General features: G+C 39.8%; 1 protein-coding gene across 2 annotated transcripts in view; it reads left to right on the top strand.

The window, feature by feature from the left end:
* ints6 (integrator complex subunit 6) overlaps window positions 1-19793 on the top strand; it is an 83836-nt gene that overhangs the window by 34064 nt on the left and 29979 nt on the right. For both annotated transcript variants that reach the window (XR_007956201.1, XM_052014195.1), the window contains exons 5-9: window positions 3918-4101; window positions 11345-11473; window positions 15325-15488; window positions 16044-16196; window positions 19578-19710. Coding sequence is in view for 1 of the 2 variants with exons in the window: in XM_052014195.1 (XP_051870155.1) it covers window positions 3918-4101; window positions 11345-11473; window positions 15325-15488; window positions 16044-16196; window positions 19578-19710 (763 nt within the window). In the remaining variant the exon portion in view is untranslated. The remainder of the gene's footprint in view (window positions 1-3917; window positions 4102-11344; window positions 11474-15324; window positions 15489-16043; window positions 16197-19577; window positions 19711-19793) is intronic.

The raw sequence follows: 19793 nt of genomic DNA, 5'->3' as shown, positions 1-19793 counted from the left end.
AAATTGTGGTACATCATTTTGGTTATGATAGGTGACTGAAATACTGATTCAAATCAAGATCCAGTTTTATGCTACCATTCCACTCTTTAAAAGATAATTATACCCATGTCTGTTCTTTGTTGAGGTTCCCACTTGCTTTAAGAAGACCACTATTATCCTGGTACCTAAGAAAAACAAGGTAACAAGCCTTAATGACTATTGCCTGGTGGCTCTGACAGCCACCATCATGAAGTGTTTCAAGAGGCTGGTCATAGCTTGCATTAACTCCAGCATCCCAGACAACCTCAATGTACTGCAATTGGCCTATTGCCAAAACAGGTCTACGGCAGATGCCACCTCCCTGGCTCTACACTCATTTCTGGAGCATGTAGATAGCAAAGACACCCACATTAGACTATTGTTTATTGACTACAGCTCCGCCTTCAATACTATAATTCCAAGCAAACTCGTTACCAAACGCCAAGAGCTGGGACTCAACACCTCCCTTTGCAACTGGATCCTTGACTTTCAGACCAACAGATTGCAATCAGTAAGGATAGACAGCAACACCTCCGCCACGATTATTCTCAACACTGGTGCCCCACAAGGCTGCGTCCTCTGTTCCCTACTCTACTCCCTATGCCCTCATGACTGCATGGCCAGATTCTCTTCCAACTCCATCTACAAGTTTGCAGATGGTACCACTGCAGTGGGCCGTATCTCAAATAACAATGAGTCAGAGTACAGGAAGGAGGTAGTAAGATGCTATCATGACAGCAACCTTTCCCTCAATGTCAGCAAAACAAGAGCTGTCATTGACTTCAGGAAGGGGGACAGTGCACATGCTCCTGACTACATCAATGGTTCTCAGGTTGAGGGAGTTCAAAGCTTCAAGTTTCTTTTACAATATTTTTATTAATTCCACAAAGAAAATACAGAGTACATGCATCAAAAAGAGGATAAAAATACTACTGAATACATTGTGTTAAATCATACTTGAGATCACAATTCTCTAATAATCACGTGATAGTTAATAAAGAAAAAATTGAAATAATTTTATTATATTAAAAGAAATCTAAACTCACTACCAAAACCGGAGCTGCTTGGTTTAAAAAAAAGACAAGGAAAGACCCTTGAGACGTAACAATATCAGCCAATATCTGTACTTTAGTCATCAAATCAAAGGTTTAAGTTCCCAAGGGTGAACATCACCACTAGCCTCTCCTGGTCCAACCACCTAGACGCCACAGCCAGGAAAGCTCACCAGTGCCTCTACTTCCTCAGGAGGTTAAAGAAATTTGGCATGTCCCTGTCGAGCCTCAACAATTTTTATCGATGCACCATAGAAAGCGTCCTATCTGGATGCATCACGGCTTGGTATGGCAACTGCTCTGCCCATGACTGCAAGAAACTGCAGAGAGTTGTGGACACAGCTCAGCTTATCATGGAAACCAGCCTCCCCTCCATGGACTCTGTCTATACCTCTTGCTGCCTCAGTAAAGCATCTAGCATAATCAAAAACCCCACCCACCCCAGACATTCTCTCTTCTTCCCTCTCCCATTGGGCAGAAGATAGAAAAACCTGAAAACATGTATCACCAGACTCAAGGACAGCTTCTGTCCCGCTGCTATAAGATTATTGAGTGGTTCCCTAGTACGATAAGATGGACTCTTGGCCTCTCAATCTACCTTGTTATGACCTTGCACTTTATTGTCTACCTGCACTGCGTTTTTCCTGTAGCTGTGACACGTTATTCTACATTTTGTTATTGTTTTATCTTCTACTCAATGCACTGTGTAATGAATTGATCTGTAGGAATGGTATGCAAGACAAGTTTTTCACTGTACCTCAGTACATATAACAATAATAAACCAATTCCAGTTCCAATTGTTGGTGTTGATGGTCCATTCAACCTTGCCCTTGGAAAAATTCCAGATTTTTTTTAAACTTTAGGCAACAGACATATCCTTAAGGTTAGCACAGTGGAATTGTGCATAATCATAACCTGCCCCACTGTTAAATCGCAGTACTGGCAATTGGAGGAAGAGAATGGTTTTTCAATGGAAACACCCCTGCTTCCTGTAAGCACAACAATTAACTGGTCTCTGAGAAATGTACATTTCTCCTGTCATATTTTATTTAATGTGTTCCACTGTTTACTTGTATTAAGGATTTATAAAGGAAGTAAAGCATTTAAAAGCAAAAATGGATATTTCTCTTCATCTGTATTTGTGTCGTTTTGCAAGGTTGTTTGTATATGAGATTTACATATCAGAGCTGCAAATGATTCATGACACATTTGCAAAGCTCCTGTCTCTCCACTGGCTTGTTCCACTGTGCAGCAGAGTTATGTGGGTTGCCACGTACTATTTGACTCATCCCAGAGCGCTGGAATGGTTCACACTGTTTCTTTATGCAGCTAGCCTTCAACCAAATTTGGCCACTCTGAATAGTTGTTCAGGATACTGCTAAAATCTGCCAGTCTTGGTTCACCATGCTCCCTACTGTTTGCTCAGATGGGTGGGGCAGGATGTGAACGGAATTTGATGTTGCCACAGAAGCAGATCAGCAAAAGTCACAGTTCTTTCAGAAAGAAATCCCTCACTTTAACAGGTATCTTGAGAAAACAACAAAACATATTTGACAATCGGATCAGCTAATTTGGCTTTAATCACAGATTGGGAAGAGTTGTTATCTTTGTTGCTGTTCCCGAAATGAGGGTTATTCCCTTAAACAAGAGTGCACTTCCATTATGGGCCAAATTAACAGGTTTTTTTTCCCCTTTGCTACAAGTGGCAAAAAAATTGGTCCAGCTATACTCTTTGGCAATGCACAATGGCAAGCTACACATAGTTTCTCAATTGTGTCTTCATCTGTGGGGGGGGGGGGGGGGGGGGAAATAAAGAAAAAAAAGCTCTTGTTTTCTCTAATGCCTTCAGTTTATGCAATTTTGTTGTAAATCACTTGCAGTACTATATACTCCTGTAAATACCATGCAAAAATAGTTATACAAGAAAGCTATAACATTGAAATATGAAGTGAAACATTTATGTTTTCGTTTTAAAAGCAGTATTATTTTATCATTTTTGATATGACTGCATAACAGTACTACTGAGTAAAATATTACAGGAAAAATGCAAATTTCTCACATTGAGACTCTTCAATTTTATTAAAAAGAAGCAGGGAATGGTCAGTCCTTGTTTTACCTAAAAAATCTATTTTCTTCCTCCAAAGTGATTTCAAATTGTAGAGACTGGATTTTGACTTGGCTTTTCAGTAGTCTGTTTTAAGCATTTGGATTGAGTCATGGGCAAGTTTTTGTGTATATATTGCTTCTAAAGTGGTCTAGGTGGTACGGGGTTAATTACTGGAGCCATTGAAGGATATGTCTGTCGTCCAGAGTTGAGAATACCTGGAATTTTTCAAAGAATAAGACTGAGAGAGCCATGGAAATGTACATGGCTACACAAAACCATATCTTACAGGGGATGGAGGAGAGGCTAAGAACCCAGTTAATGTGAATGCGGCAATGTGATTGCATGCATGTCTGCAGTGCATTTCTTCCACTATCCAAAAGAAGGGCTGGTTGTGAATCCTAGGTAACAAATCATCAGTTGTAAATTGCTGATCCAAATCGATCCTGCCCTCCCCACCCCCACCCGACCCCACTCCTAAAGCTTGGATACTGAAATCCATTTATCTGTCACTCTATCTGCAATTGTCTGACTTAGCACTGCCTTTTATGGTTCAACACTCAACGTGAAGTATTAGTACTTGTTTCAAACCAGAGCTTGAAATCTTTTGATTTGGATGACAATTGCACATTTGTTTAGCCTTTTAATGCTTGCACAAATTATTGAAAACACGGGAATGCAATTACGTTTGTAGTTGCACATGAATAAAATATTAATTGAGCTGTTTCTTTTCACAATTCCAGCTCCACCTACCACTCAATTCTCCCTTGCCAGGCAGTGAATTAACTAAGGAGCCATTTCGTTGGGATCAGCGATTATTTGCCCTAGTCTTGCGTCTTCCTGGATTGATGCCCCTTGAAGCAGAGCAATTGGGTAGTGTGCCATCCGATGAATCTGCCATTACACCTATGTGTGAGGTTACAGGAGGTGAGATCATCATTCAATTAACACTTGAATGGACCATCTTGCAACTATTGGATGGGATAAACTAAGTAGAAGGGGGAATACTGAGGGATTTAGAATCTTTGAAAGTGAGTGAATTACCAGGCCTAGGTGAAATACATTCCAGGCTATTAAAAGCAGCAAGGGAAGAAATTATAGAGGCTCTGATAATTTTTCTCTCTGGTCCCAGAAGTAGTACCAGAGGATGGGTAATGTTGTAATTTTTTTTTTAAAAAGGGAGGAAGATTTGCAAAGTAATTACGGACCAATTAGTTGAACTTTGGGGAAAATTATTGAAGTCCATTCTCTGAGACACCGTAAACCTATGGGTAGAAAGTCACAGACTAATTGGGGAGTGTCAGCATGGCTTTAGAGAAAGTAATGTATGAGAAATTTGATTGAACTTTTGGGTACTTGACAAGGGTTGATGTGAAAAGTGTGTTTTATGTAGTCTAAATGGAGCTTAGGCTTTTGAGAAAGTCCTGCAAGGCAAACTGGTCAAAAAGGTAAAAGGCCATGGAACCCAAGAGAGAGCAGGAGATTGGATCCAAAATTTGCTCATAATGGTTGATGGATGTTTTTGTGACTGGAAGGTTATTGATATTTAGCCATAACAGGGTTGACTCCCTGATCCCCTTGCTTTGTTATTGATTTGGACAAATGTCAGAGCAACAGTAAAGAACTTTGGTGCATTACAAGCATAAAATGCTGGAAACTGCAGAACAGACAGCATCTGTAGAGAGAGAACATAGAACATTACAGCACAGTATAGGCCTTTCGGCCCATGATGTTGTGCCGACATTTTATCCTGCTCTAAGATCTATCTAACCTTTCCCTCTCACATTGCCCCCATTTCTCTATCATTCATGTGTTTATCTAAGAGTCTCTTAAATGTCCCTAATGTATCTGCCCCCCACAACCTCTGCTGGCAGTGTGTTCCATGCATCCACCACTCTCTGTGTTTTTTAAAAAAAACTTACCCTTGACATCCCCCTTATACCTTCTTCCAATCACCTTAAAATTATGCCCCCTCGTGTTAGCCATTGTCGCCCTGGGAAAAAGTCTCTGACTGTCCTCTCTATCTATGCCTCTTACCATCTTGTACACCTCTATCAAGTCACCTCTCATCCTCCTTCTCTCCAAGGCGACCAGCACTGAACACAGTACTCCAAGTGTGGTCTAACCAAAGTTCTATAGAGCTGCAACGTTACCTCGCGATTCTTGAACTCAATACCCCAACTAATGAAGGCCAACACACCATACGCCTTCTTAACAACCCAATCGACCTGCGTGGCAACCTTGAGGGATCTGTGGACTTGGACCCCAAGATCCCTCTGTTCCTCCACACTGCTAAGAGTCCTGCCATTAACCTTGCATTCTGCCTTCAAATTTAATCTCCTGAAGTGTATCCCTTCACACTTTTCCAGGTTAAACTCCATCTACCACTTCTCAGCCTAGGTCTCCATTCTATTAATATCCTGTTGTAATCTACAGCAACCTTCTACACTATCCACAACACCACCAACCTTTGTATCATCAGCAAACTTAATCACCCACCCTTCCACATCCTCATCCAAGTCATTTATAAAAATCACAAAGAGCAGGGGAACCAGAACAGATCCCTGCAGAACACCACTGGTCACTGACCTCCAGGCAGAATATGCTCCGTCTACAACACCCTCTGTCTTTCTATGGGCGAGCCAATTCTGAATCCACATAGCCAGGTTTCCCTGGATCCCATGCCTCCTGACTTTCTGAATGAGCCTTCCATGAGGAACTTAATCAAATGCCTTACTAAAATCCATGTACACCACATCCACTGTTCTACCTTCATCTTTGAGGATGTGCTTTTTCACATCCTCAAAGAATTCAGTTATGCTCGTGAGGCATGACCTGCCCCTCACAAAGCCATGCTGACTGTCCCTAATCAGCCTATGCTTCTCCAAATACCCATAAATCCTTTCTCTAAGAATCTTCTCCAGTAATTTGCCCACCACTGGATTAAGACTAACTGATCTGTAATTCCCAGGGTTATCCCTACTTCCTTTCCTAAACAAAGGAACAACATTTGCCACCCTCCAATCATCTAGCACTACTCCTGTGGCCAGTGAAGACACAAAAATCATCGCCAAAGGCACAGCAATCTTTTCCCTTGCTTCCCGTAATAATCTTGGATGTATCCCGTCCAGCCCCAGTGACTTGTCTATCCTAATGTTTATCAAAAGTTCCAACACATCCTCTTCCCTCATGTCGACATGCCCTCCTGTATCAGCCTGAAGTGAAGTTCATTTTTTTTCCAGATCCAAACTAGGAAAGAGAAAATAAGTTGCTTTTAATTTGCAGAGAAGGTAGTGGGGGGGGGGGGGGGTTGCAGAGTGAGAAGGAATATCTCAGAGGGAGACAAATGGGTTAATGTGGCAGTTGGGCACAAATTATGCTTCATTATTTGTTATTAGTTGCTCTAGTAGGCCTGTGGGACATGCCCAGCAGTTCAGGCTAAACCAACAGCTTAAAACCCAAAAGGTCAGAAGGATCGTGAGGCCCTGTTTTCACAGCCCATATTCATACTGAAAATTAAGATCAAACAAGCTTTTGCCCTTCTATCCCATGGGAGGTTACTGTTCTCCCTGAGCTCGCCCAAGGACACCTGCATCACGTTGTGACAGGTGTGCTGCCCCTGTCAAACTCCCCACCAGCCACTGTCTTGTGTTCTAATGGAGAGAGAAATATTGAGCCAAAATCACAGATGGCTGGCAGAATGATCTGTTCTGATACAGAAAGAGTGAGTTAGCTAAAGTTGGAGAATTTGACATCATGTCCAGAAGGCTGTGATGTGGCCAGGTGGAAGATGAGGTGATTTTCTCAAGTTTACGTTGGGCCTCATTGTAACATTGCAGGAGACCACAGAAGGGTTGTTGGGGAGTGTGATGGAGAATTAAAGTGAGAGGCAACCAGAAGCTCCTGTCTGGTTTCTTCAATGGAGAGGAGATGATATTGTGAATCTAAAATATAGTACACCTAGATTGGAAGAAAGCAACTGAATTGATGCTTCACCTGGAAAGATTGTTTATGACCCTGGATGGTGGGACGGGAAGAGTGAAAGGATGGGTATTGCAAATCATCATTCTTTGGAACAGATGAGGTTGCAGGGAAACTGTGGGATGTATAAATTTGAGGGGTCTCAATGGAATATTTAGAAAGGAATGTGAGCAGAAGGGCCGAAACGAGGGCATTAATTCAATTATTTTGTTGAATTTTACGCCTTAAATTTTGGATTATTGTGCAGTCCATTCCTCACCATGCAGAACTCTTTTTTTTAAAAAGAAGTATTGGTGGTTCTATGAAGCTACAGTTGAACAAAATCCTACGTGGCAGATTTTGGGAAGCTAGGAAAAAGATTAAAAAGCGCAACTTAGAAATGCTCCCAGTGCCATGTGCCAACACATGCAGAAATAAGAGGATAGAGCAAATGAATGTGCATCTGGAGAGATGGTGCAGTTGGAAGGGTATGAGGTTCTGTAGCATTTGTCCTGTTCTGGGACAGATGGAACCTGTGTAACTCAAGTGCATTACACCTCAAGAGAACTGGAATCAATAGTGGTTCACTGGGGCTGTTGGGATGGATTGATCTCGCCTGGCAGGGGGCTGGAAACCTTGGAGGAAATTCAAAAAGCAGAAAAACACATTGGAAAGTAGACATTGGAAAGGTACTGGGTGCAATAGCTGCTAAAGGGAAACAAAGGCAAGTAGCAAGTAAAGTCAAAGTACGAAATGTGAAAAGGCAAAATGGAAGGCACTAATCTAAATGCATTCAGCATTCACAAGGTAGATGAATTAACAGTACAAGTAAAAGTAAATGCTTATGATCTAATTGCCATGCAGGATGACCAAAGCTGACAGAGCAAATGAACACAACAAAATAGGAGCAGCATAGGGCACTCGGCCCCTTGAGCCTGCCATGCCAGTCAATGTGATCATGACTGAACTGCCCTAGGCATTATTTCTTTGTCTGTGTTAGTTCCCTATCACCCTTAAGTCCCTGATCTTTCAAAAATTTACCTTCTACTTCAATCCCAATGATCTGGCCTCCACAATACTCTGGGGTAGAAAATTTCAGAGGTTCACCACTCTCTGTAAGAAGTTTCGATGTGCCTCAGTTTTAAATAGACCTCCTAATTTTGTAACTATGTTCCCTCGTTCAAGGTGCTTCCATTAGTGGAAGTACCTTGATGTCTACCTTGTCATGCCCCCTCAGAATCTTGTGCTTCAGTAAGGTCACCCGCATTCTTCTTTGGAGTTTAAGCTCACGTGTATTTGATGTTTAGGAAGGCAGGCAAGAAGGAAAAGGGGGGGTCAGGTAGTGCTGTGAAAAAGGGATGGAAGCAATACATAACTGAGAAACTATCTTGGTTGTAGTATTAGAATTGGTCCAGAGGGAACTAAGAGATGGCAAAAAGCAGCAAATGTTGGTGTGCATTATTTATAGGCTGCCAGATAGTAGCTTAATATTAGACCAAGCATAAGTCAGGAATATAGAAGTTCATGTAACTGCAGGAAATTTTAATGTGCATGTAGACCAGTCAAATCAAATTGGTAGGAATAAGATGGAGGGAAAATTCATGGAAATTTTTTTTGAGTATAAGAGCTTGGATGTCGTGTTGCAGTTGTACAAAATATTGCCAGGGCCACATATGGAGTATTGTGTACAGTTTTGGTCCCCACATTCCAGGAAGGATGTGGTAGAAATAGAGTGCAGAAGCAATTGACCAGGGTGTTGCCTGGAATGGAAGACTGTAATTAAACGGAGAGATTGGATGGGCTGAGCTTATTCTTACTGGAACATATGAAACTGAGGTGTGACCTTACAGTGGTTTGTGAAATTGAGGGACATGGAAAGGAAAGATGGTCTTTTTCCCAGGGCAGGGGCGTCTAGAACAAGAGGGCACAGCTTTGTGAGAGGTGAGAAATTTAAAGGAAATTTGAGGGGCAAGTTTTTCCATGCAGAGGGTGGTGAATATCTTGAATGAGCTGCCAGAGGAGGTGGTGAAAGGAGATACAATTATATTTAAAAGGCATTTGGAGAGGAAAGGTGTCAAGGGGTACAGGCCTAATGTAGACAAATGGGATTAGTGTATCACGGTTGGCATGGATGAGGTGGGCTGAAAGGGCCCATTTCTGTGCTGTACCTTTCTATGATTCTAAGATGGTTTTCTAGAATAGTCCCCACCAGGAATCAAGTACAGAAGGAGCTATTTTGGTTCTGGTATTGTGCAAAGAGAAATAATTGTATTGTAAAGTGGGTTTTAAGGAAGAGCGACCCTAATATGATCAAATTTTACATCGAGTTTGAAAGTGATGTAGTTCAATCTGAAATTAGAATCTTTAATGAAAGGAAGTTGAGGACATGGTTGTGGTTAATTGGCAAAACTTTAAAATTATGAAGGTAATTAGGCAATAGATAGAGATATCCAACTACAAGGTTTTACTCAATGCAGTTCTTTATTTAAAACAATGGTAGCTTTGGCTTCACTAATTTTTTTTTATGTGACTTTACCTTTACTGTGCTTGTGTGCATCCTTTCAACTAATTACATGTCTTTTTAATAGGGTGATACAAGTGGTCTTTCAGTAAATGTTTTCCAATTGTATCATCTAGTCTTAGCATGATCTCTGGTTACTTGGAACCCATTATTGTAGTGATCAAAACAAGCACTCTTATTTTAACTGCAACACTACATGACCAGATGAGGATAAGTTTATTTTTATTCTTGGAACACTTGAAATCTCCTGCCAGTAGTATTTATGACAGAATACTCCTGATGCTTGTTCACGAAAAGTTTAATTGATTTGTGAGATTTTGGTGCTGCTGGCAAAGCTGGCACATTGCCCATCCTTAAATGAGAAGGCATGCTGATCGTTCAAAGCACTGCAATCCATGAAGGTTCCTCCACAATGAATGGCGGCTCATCGGTGCATCTGAGGAGCTTGATATCAGCCATTTCAGGTGACAGTTAAATGTGAGCCATGTTTCTGTGGATATGGTGTCACTTACGTCAGACGGTGTAATGTCAACAGATCCCCTTGCCAACAGGACGTTCATGAACTTACTGTTTTTTTTAACAATAATCTGTGAGTTATGTTGTCTCTCAATCCAGATAGATTTAATTGAACTTAAATCTCCCCTATGTGGCGCCAGATTTAATCTACATTTCGGTATTGACAGCCTGGTAACATTATGGATATGTAACTGTCTGCATTTTATTTCAAATTTTACCCCTCAGAGAAAAGATGAACATATTGAAAGTACATGTTATATTTATTTCAACAGTTGTTATTAAAATTAAATCTTGTTTTTACCTAGTGAACTTGCTGAGTTCCAAAATCCTGACGTTTATCATGGCCTAAAATTTGTGTAATGTACCAAATGTAGGTGTTAATTTTCTTGTGGGTAAAAAAGGACTGTGTCGGCCTACTGGTCCAATGTATTGGCTCCCAAGGGTGTCATTAATTTTCAGGTGCTGGGAATTCTAATTAAATTTCTGGACATGCTCAGATGGTCATCCAGCATCTGTGGAGAGGTGGTTAACATTTCAGGTTAAAGACTTTCCATCAGAGCTTTGTTGTGAAGATGCATGAACACATTTGACAGTGTGTTTAACTCAAGTGGCTATGGTTGTACAGTTAGTTGCACCAATATTTAGTTGGTGTTTTGTAAAGAAATGTGGGTGTGGCCTGCACATGTTGACCAGTAGGAGGCCAAGTTGATGAAAAGGCAGGAATCTTACTGTTGTTCATCTCGTTTCCTCTTTTAACCACTTCTCCTGTCCCCGAGTTACATGCTCTGTTATCCCCTGCAGTAGCTTGTCAGAGGATTGATCCTTTATTCCACCCCACTCGACTCAGAAAAAGAACTTGAATGGTCATGTTTTCGACAAGTACCTTAACTTCCAACTTTTTTTCTGAGGTTTTGATGCATCAGATATATTAGCATTTTATCTCAGCTGAATTTAATATGAGCAATATGCTTGCAAAGCCTTTGGTGTTTTTTAAATATTTTTATTGTCCTATTAAGAAATGTTGGACCATATTTTAAGCGATGGCAGCTGAGTTCATAAGTTGGTGAAAAATTGGAAAAGACTTGAAACTGAAAGGTTTTATTACAACTGTTGCTGGTTATGTCTGAAGTCTACCCAAATAAGCTCACTTTGTACTTTCTGTGAATGATGTAGGTCGTTCATACTGTGTGTGCACACAGCGAATGCTGCTTCAGTGTCTGGAGTCACTTGTGCAGAAAGTGCAAAGTGGAGTGGTGCTGAACTTTGAAAAAACTGGTCCAGATCCAGCACCTGTTGGTGAAGGTAAGTTGTGCTCTTGCATGCATTGACTGTCCTAGTTAAATGATCTAATTCCCGTGGTTTGTAGATACAAGTTTAATGAATGACATGTGATTAGTGAGTTTCTTTGAGACCATTCTTAAAATTTCATTGTGGTGGGAGTGCTAATCAAGGAAAAGGGGTGGTTATAATGAAACAAAGGAATAAGAATTGGCCAGTCAGATTATGTATGTTGTGCCTTTCACTTTTATCATGGATGATTGGTATCTTAACCGTCGTGTTCCCGCTTTGATACTACAATCCTTGAAATGCTTGTCACACAATTTATAAAGGGTTTGGGAACTGGGGATATCAAGGAAAGGGATGGGATTTGAGGATCAGTGTTCATGAGAGAAAGCTGGTATGGAAGGAGTTTGGGGGTAGTGGGTTAAAGCACGGTGACTTAGTGGGAGGGATTAGAAAAGGCCGAGGGATTACTTTAAGGAGCTGGCACTGGCTACTCACCACAATGCATCACATCAGAGAAAATGCCTCACAGATGATGAGCATGGTAGTACTGTACTCTAGAGTCATCTGTTCACATGTCCTTGGGCTGGAGAGGGTATTGGCAAAGGAAGAACTCGGTCGTGACTACCAACCCAATTGATGCAGTGACATCATATCTAAACCTTATTGCACTACAGCATTGAGTGACTGAAAATAAAAATTGCCAAAGTTTCTTTTGCATATTGTTTATTTATTTCCCACATAAATTTTGTACCTCAAATATTTGAGTAGTGATTTGTGAATTTGTAGGACAAATTTGTTACCTGAACAGTCATAACGCAGGAGTCATCTGTATCCACACTGGTCTACTGAATTCAATGTTTGTTATGATGTAATAAAGGCTTATTGGATGATGATGGCACAAGTACCCCATCCCAGTTATAAGATCAGACACTTCAAGGAGAATTTTCATTCACAGTAATGTCTTCAGTGAAGATGATTGTTCAGCTATAGCTTTGGTGAATTTTATATCAGACCTTGTTGTGGCCATTGACCTAGCAATTGATGGTAAAGTAAAACTCAATTATTATGTTTGCATTTATCAGCTCAAAGTTCAACAGTTTTTAATGAAGTGGAAATGGACCATGAGTTTCAACTTCCTGAACCTGCTCTCCTCACTACCACCTAAAAAAAGCTGGTGGAAGATTTGATCCCACATCATAGGGCTCAAGCCCTAGAAATGTGCAAACTTGGCATTTCTCCTTGGAGATTCGTTGCTTTTCACAAAGTTACTGGATTTATTCCGTTGAAGTAAATTAGTCTCAACCTTTCCATTTGGGGTTGCTAATTCAAATCAAGGATCCTGTTAATGATGTGGTGTATTTCCAAGGGAGCAAGGACAGCTGATTCTCGTATACTTGATTTGGATATGAATATATGCGTTAACAACATTATGAAATGTAGAAGGTGTGATAAATAAATTTGGATAAGATGATAAGAAAATTGGTGGTGGTGTCATCTGAGGTTAGAGCAAAATACAAATCCAGTTGGAAAGTTGGACGGAGCAGTGGCAAATAGAATTTAGTCCTGACTAGTGCTAGGTGATGCATTTTGGGAGGGCAAACAAGTGTAGGACGTAAACAGTAAATGGTATGGCTGGGATGTCATTTTACAACTTTATAAAATGGGTGTTTCTGTGCTGTATGACTTCATGACTCCAAGGCTGATCATAAAATGCAAATCCTCTAATATTCTCAGTGGCTGGAAAAATAGCCAATGAAATTTCATGCAGGCAAACCTGAAGTACTCCATATAAAAATATAGGAAGATGCCTGATTTCTGTCTGTGATATCTAAAACAACGAGATGAAGTTGAAAGTCATCTGAAGATCCTAGCTTGTTCAATGCTTAAACAAGTTAAACTAATACAGGCTAGATTGGAAGAAAACAAAGTATTCTTAAGTAACTAACCTTTCGGCAGTGCCAGAATGTGGAGTAATAATCAACATGAGTATGACTTGCTGCTTGGCTTCTGGGTTGAACATCTGTCCAAGAGCCATTGATACTGTATATATAGACAAATGGAGTAAAAAAAAAACTGTACAGATTTTTCGCATAAGAGATGTGAGGAAGGACTTGACAGACAGAAGGAGATAACTGATATGTTATGGATCATTCTAAATGATCCATAACAACATGTAAGGCACAGTAGTGTAGCGGTTAGCATAACACTATTACAGCGCCAATGGCCCTGGTTCAATTCCAGCCACTGTCTGCAAGGAGTTTGTACGTTCTCCCCGTGTCTGTGTGGGTCTCCTCCGGGTGCTCTGGTTTCCTCCCACATTCCAAAGACAAATGGGTTAGGAAGTTGTGGGCATGCTATGTTGGCGCTGGAAGCATGGCGACACTTGTGGGCTGTCCCCAGAACACTCTACGCAAAAGATGCATTTCACTGTGTGTTTCGATGTACTTGTGACTAATAAAGTTATCTTATGTAATGGACAGGTTGGACTCAGTTTGGTGATTGGTTGAGAAGGAAATGTTGGATTTATTTTATATTTGGTTGCAACACCAGGGAACTGTAGGATATTTAGAGCGTTGAAGTACAGTGAGATGAGCAGCACAATAAGGCAGGTTCACCTTCATTCACTAAAAATGAAATATTTACTGAATGAAAGCTGTGTGCTTGGTATGAGCATTTTGAATATTATTTCTGAAAGCCCAGAATGAGCACATATTCAACATTGCCAGTAATTAAAATCCTACCACTCTTGACTCCATGCTGATACTGGTTTTAGTTAATTACTCCGAGATTTACTATGACCTGAAATCCAGACTATTTACATGAATCAACAAAGTATTCATTCATGGAGCTTCAATTCCACTGCTTACCTTTTGGGTGGAGAGGAGTAATTTCAAAAATTTTGTTTTTCCTGTTTTGATTTGAGCAACATCCTACCAACATTCCAATATGAGATAGATGTTTAAAATATTTTCATTAAGCCATCTTGTGTTGAAAGGCTGCACTCTTGTTTTCACTTGCCGTGTTTGAATTTCCTTTTCACTTATCATTAGAAAAAGCAATTTTAATCACTAAGAATGGTGAAAATACTTTTAGGCTGTCACTTGTAAGCTAGTTTTGCTTTGTGGAATGCTCCGTTTGAATTTAGTGATCCAAGACCTGTCAGATATTTTTGGAAGGTGTATTTTCATTAAGGAATTTGCTGGATAGGTACAGCATCTATGAGTAGAAAAGGTGTCCAATGTTAGTAGTCCTTTAGTCAGGAATAGTAAGATTCTCCAAATGTGTATCTTTGCTGTTCTGAATCTTTTGATAATGCACAAAAGGCAACTGCCAACCAAAGACTCAAAATGCCTTCATTTTGTTTGCTCCTTGGGTGTGCGTGTGGGTGAATAAATGAATAGTGTTCTGTAAACTTGTCATTAAAGATGTGCTCTGTGCTCTTATAACTTGTGATAGTTTTGTGTTCATTCAGCCTATTAGTAGTGGAGAATGGGTCTCTGCATTTTAAGGCACACTTTATCCATCTCAGACATCCCCCAGACTAGGATGTGGAACACCTAGCTATTTCTCACAACGTCACATTAGGAACAGCTCTGTGCTAGAAGACCATGCTCAAAATTCTTCAAATTAGCAAAGGGGAACTATGTTCCAGTAAATCAGAGATGAATTTGAAACCAAGATCCTACAATTGAAAGGCCGCTATTGAGCTTTGAGCCTCTTGGTTACGTGACCTCCCTTGTGATTCCAATCATCATATATAGTGGACAGAAGCTGGGAAGTTCTTTGTGACAAGGTACTGTAGTATATTGAAGGAACAAATGGTAAATATGGTGGTTCATCACTTAAGTGCTGTTCATGTGTTCTAGATGGAGCTCTTGATGCCCTTAAATCCGCCCCTCCGTTTGGACCACAACTCTGGCACAGTTGTCACAAACTCATTTATGTACGTCCCAACCACAAAACTGGTGTTCCAGTTGGACATTGGCCGATCCCTGAATCCTTCTGGCCAGACCAAAACTCTCCAACCCTTGTAAGTTTTTGCTGCTCTACTTCTCTTTCTGTGTGTCTTTAAGACATAGCATGTTTAGTAATTGATTACATGTATTCAAACATATATTTTTCTAAAATGGGTGTTGAAGGAAAGCTGTTTATTGCCACCATATAAGTTATTTGTTACACAAGAACATTCAGTCATGCTAAGCTCACCATGAAGCATTCCATGGAGTTCTTTTGACTTGTTCTGTTTGCATAAATGCGTACAAGACTGCGAACTAAAGAAGAAACTTTGCCATATTGTTTCAATACTTTAGCACAGCATTTTCTTAATAACGTGATAACTTAAGTTCAGTTTGGTTGTTTAAGCAAAGCACTCCTAAAATATGAATTGTTATATGTAAATATTATAAATTTGAGTTAATGTGTTCTCTTCACTCTGCCACTTAACACTTAAAAGGCATAATGTGTACACCTAGACTCTTTGAATGACTTGGCTGGCTGATGATTACAATTTAATCATAGGATATATAAGTAAAAAATTCATTACAGGTTACTCCATTCATTCTGGATGTTTTATCTTTTAATCCAGCCACCTCGTAGTGCCCATCCAGTGGTGAAATTTTCTTGTGTTGATTGTGACCCAATGGTTATTGATAAACTACCTTTTGATAAATATGAGCTGGAGCCTTCACCTTTAACCCAGTATATTCTGGAACGCAAATCTCCTCACATCTGCTGGCAGGTAAGGTATCTGGTATGGTTTTGTCTTTTAACATATCCACCTTAAAATTAATGTTCAGAGGCATTGATCAATATCTCAGATTAACATTTTCCTCATTACTGTTAATGATTATTCAAACTTCTAGCTTTGCTTTTCATCCAGAATGCTGCAATTAAGAAAATGAAGCTAAAGCATTTGCATAGTTCTATAGGTATTTGGGATGACGTGCATAATGATTTATAGATTTAGTTAGCAAGTACATTTAGTACATCAGAGGCGGTAGCGTAGCAGTTAGCATGATGCTATTACAGCGCCAGCGATTGGGGTTAGATTCCTGTCACTGTCTGTAAGGAGTTTGTACGTTCTCTGCGTGGGTTTCCTCCGGGTGCTCCGGTTTCCTCCCACATTCCAAAGACGTACGGGTAGGTTAATTTGGGTTTAAAATGGGCGGCGCGGACTCGTTGGGCCCGAAGGGCTGTTACCACGCTGTAAATAAAATTTAAAAGAAAAAAATTTTTAAAAAATATGGAATGGCTCAAATTAAAAGAAGCAATCTAAATTGAATAGTGAACTTTCAATCTAAGGAAATGGCAAGGTCTTCAAGCTGAAAGACTAGGAAACAAAACTTAACCCTCATCATGTTTAATTCTGTGCTGTGCCATTGTACATGTCTATATGCCTCCATCAGCCTGCAATGGGACCAATTTCTTGATTGATGACTTGTACATAGACTATGTGCCTATTTTGGTAGACAAGATCTATCAAAGTCAGTATATTGGAAACTGCTAGATACAATCAAGTGCTCATCAAGGTTTATGTTTCCATCACTTTTATATAGCAAGCTCCAGGCCCCCAGTGTACCTTGTGTATAAAATAATGTCCTAGACTTTGTGTAATCCTTCCATCTATTTGTTTAAATCTTTGTGGTTCTTTACCTGTTTAAGCCTCTCATAGTTTTGTACACTTTAATTAAATCTCCCCTCATTTGTTCCCTTCCATTCAAAACAACTCTAGTCACACTCTTCTCATAACTATAATTAATCAGCCCACCCACCTTATAAATCTCCTCTGCATCTGCTCTTGTGCTGTCACATCCTTCCTATATTGTGGTGACCAAAACAATACACTGTTCAAGCTGTAGTCTAACTAGTGTTTGACGTTATCTAGTGTGATCTCCCTGCTCTTGCCTTTCTGCTTAAGGAATAGAATACAAGTATCCCACATGCCTGCTTTACCTATCCAGCTCCCTTCTGGGATCTGTCCAAGGACCCTCTGTTCCTCTACATTTGCATATCCTACCATTTATTATTATCTCGTCTGGTCTCCCCAAATGATGATGTAACTCTGGCACCAGATAAATTTTAAAACTTCATTTTAAATGATTTGTAAACTGTCTGGTCGGCCATTCTGTTTTTATTTGTACCCCTTAGCTCAATGATTAAATAAACTGATACTTGCCAGTCGGGCACTCCTCATCAAAGTATCCATTTGTAGGAGAAGCTTGTAAAACCGTTGGGCATGAAATTTGTCTGCACAGTATGACATTTTTTGTCCTCTGTGCACATGATGTGCATAAGCATAGAGGCTGCCAGCACATGCAGAGAACTTGTCATTGAATGTATTAAGTATCATTTTAAAAGATTCAATTATTTCTCTACCTAGTCCAAGTAAATTTGATAATTTATTATTAGGATTTTGTTGTTAAATGCTATTGTTTGGTGTGGTGTGTTAGTTATTTTTTATTCTGGTATGCAATGCTCCTTCCATTAGTTCAATGCCCACTTTTTGTTGGACAAAATACATAACCAAAATGATGAGTATTTTGTTAATATTAAAATTTTGGTTTGTCCATGTAAGCTGACCTCTATGCTGCTGCTCCACACCCCTTATCCCTTATACTAACGTATCCTAATCTGTTGTGGTTAAATGAATGTAGAATTGTTCCATTACTTGTCAAAAAATCTCCCTTTTCTGTTCCACCCCAACATAAATATTCCACTGCCTAGATGCCCTTGGTTTGCTTCCTTATTGACAATAATTGCATTTAATTTCCAATTTCAAAATAGTCTCTTTGTTTTAGATGCAGAAAATGTTGGAATCTTTCAGTAAGTCAAGCAGCAGCTGCAGAGAGAGGAATGGAATGTGTGTTTCAGGTTGAATACCTTCCATCAGACCTCTGATCTTTTGAGAGGTCTTTGACCTGAAACTTCAACTGTTTCTCTCCCCACAGATGCTACCTGACCTACTGAGTGTTTCTAGCACTTTATTTTCAGATTTCCAGCATGTTCAGTTAAAATTGATTTTCCAATTTTGACTCTTTTGAAAAGAAGAAACCACAGTAGTTTAGGGGAAAAAACTATAAATGCAGCATGGGCTGAATGAAGTCAATAAAGTAGCTTCACCTGCATGTTGCTTAAAGTTGGAAGGTTGATGTCCCATGTAACCCCCTTCTGTTTATCATTTGTATCCACTGAGAATGAAGAAAGCTAATACAATACCAGTGAAACTGGACCACAGAATATTAATTGAATAGATTCCTATTATTAGTGGTTGTGGTATCTCAAATTATGATGGTATAAAAAAGGCCAAAGGAAATTCAGGGCAAAAGCAATGGCTCAGATTTTATTCCCACGAGCCCACTGAGTAGACTTGCATTCATGGTCAGTTCTCAGCTGAACTTGGCCAGATGCAGAAAGCCCATCTTGCCTGCCCAGCCAATCCTGGAATTGAGCAAACAAGCCCTGAATGGCAGCGGGCTTTAACTGACATAATGGAGTGGTGTGGGTGGTTGGAGAAGGCTGTCCATGAAACTGTTCCATAAGCTTGTCAAAGCTGGTGGTGATCTGAAGTTGTAAGGAATTTGACGACTGCAGGACTATGATTAATAGATCAAGGTTAGATTATAGTGGGCCAAGGATATTAAGGAATATTGTACAAAGTTGGGCAAATTGAGTTGTTAAATATCAGCTATAATCCAGTTGAAGAAAATGTTCTTGAGTGCTGAAAGGGCTGTTCCTCTCAGTGATCAGCTTGTCCAAGATGTTTTTGGTGGATGATCAGGTAATTTCTTTCAAGCTTTTTGTTTTGAGTTAAGCTTTATGGAAACCAAGTGACTACCAGGATGGAATATTCACATGAACTTCATTATAAAGTAACAAATATGGAGCAATGAGTTAAAGGAAATTTAAGACTTGTTGATAGGAAATAATTCTAAGACAAACCATTTTTTTCATGTTAGGTTAGCTTAAATTTCATTCTCCTTGTTTTAAACATGATCTGAGTTACGTAGTTTTTTATTATTAAACGAAAACATAACAGTCTACATGGCTACGAATTGTAGAATTCCAAGCCTGATTTCAGACTTCCATCTTAACATTCTAACCCATCAAATTGTCATTCCAGGTGTATGTGAACAACAGTGGAAAGTATAGTGACCTGGGTCATCCTTTTGGTTACCTGAAAGCTAGTACAGCTTTGAATTGTGTTAATCTTTTTGTGATGCCTTACAACTATCCTGTACTGCTTCCACTTTTAGGTAAGTATATTGTTTTACAAGAATTCTAATGGAGGACCAAGTTTTGAAGTGAACTAAAGTCCTTGTGTTACCTGATTCCTTTT

Source organism: Pristis pectinata, chromosome 4 (genome assembly GCF_009764475.1).
Source record: "Pristis pectinata isolate sPriPec2 chromosome 4, sPriPec2.1.pri, whole genome shotgun sequence".
Classification (NCBI taxonomy): Eukaryota; Metazoa; Chordata; class Chondrichthyes; order Rhinopristiformes; family Pristidae; genus Pristis; species Pristis pectinata.
The sequence above is the reverse complement of the archived record's forward strand: the minus strand, read 5'-3'. Positions and strand labels throughout refer to the sequence as shown.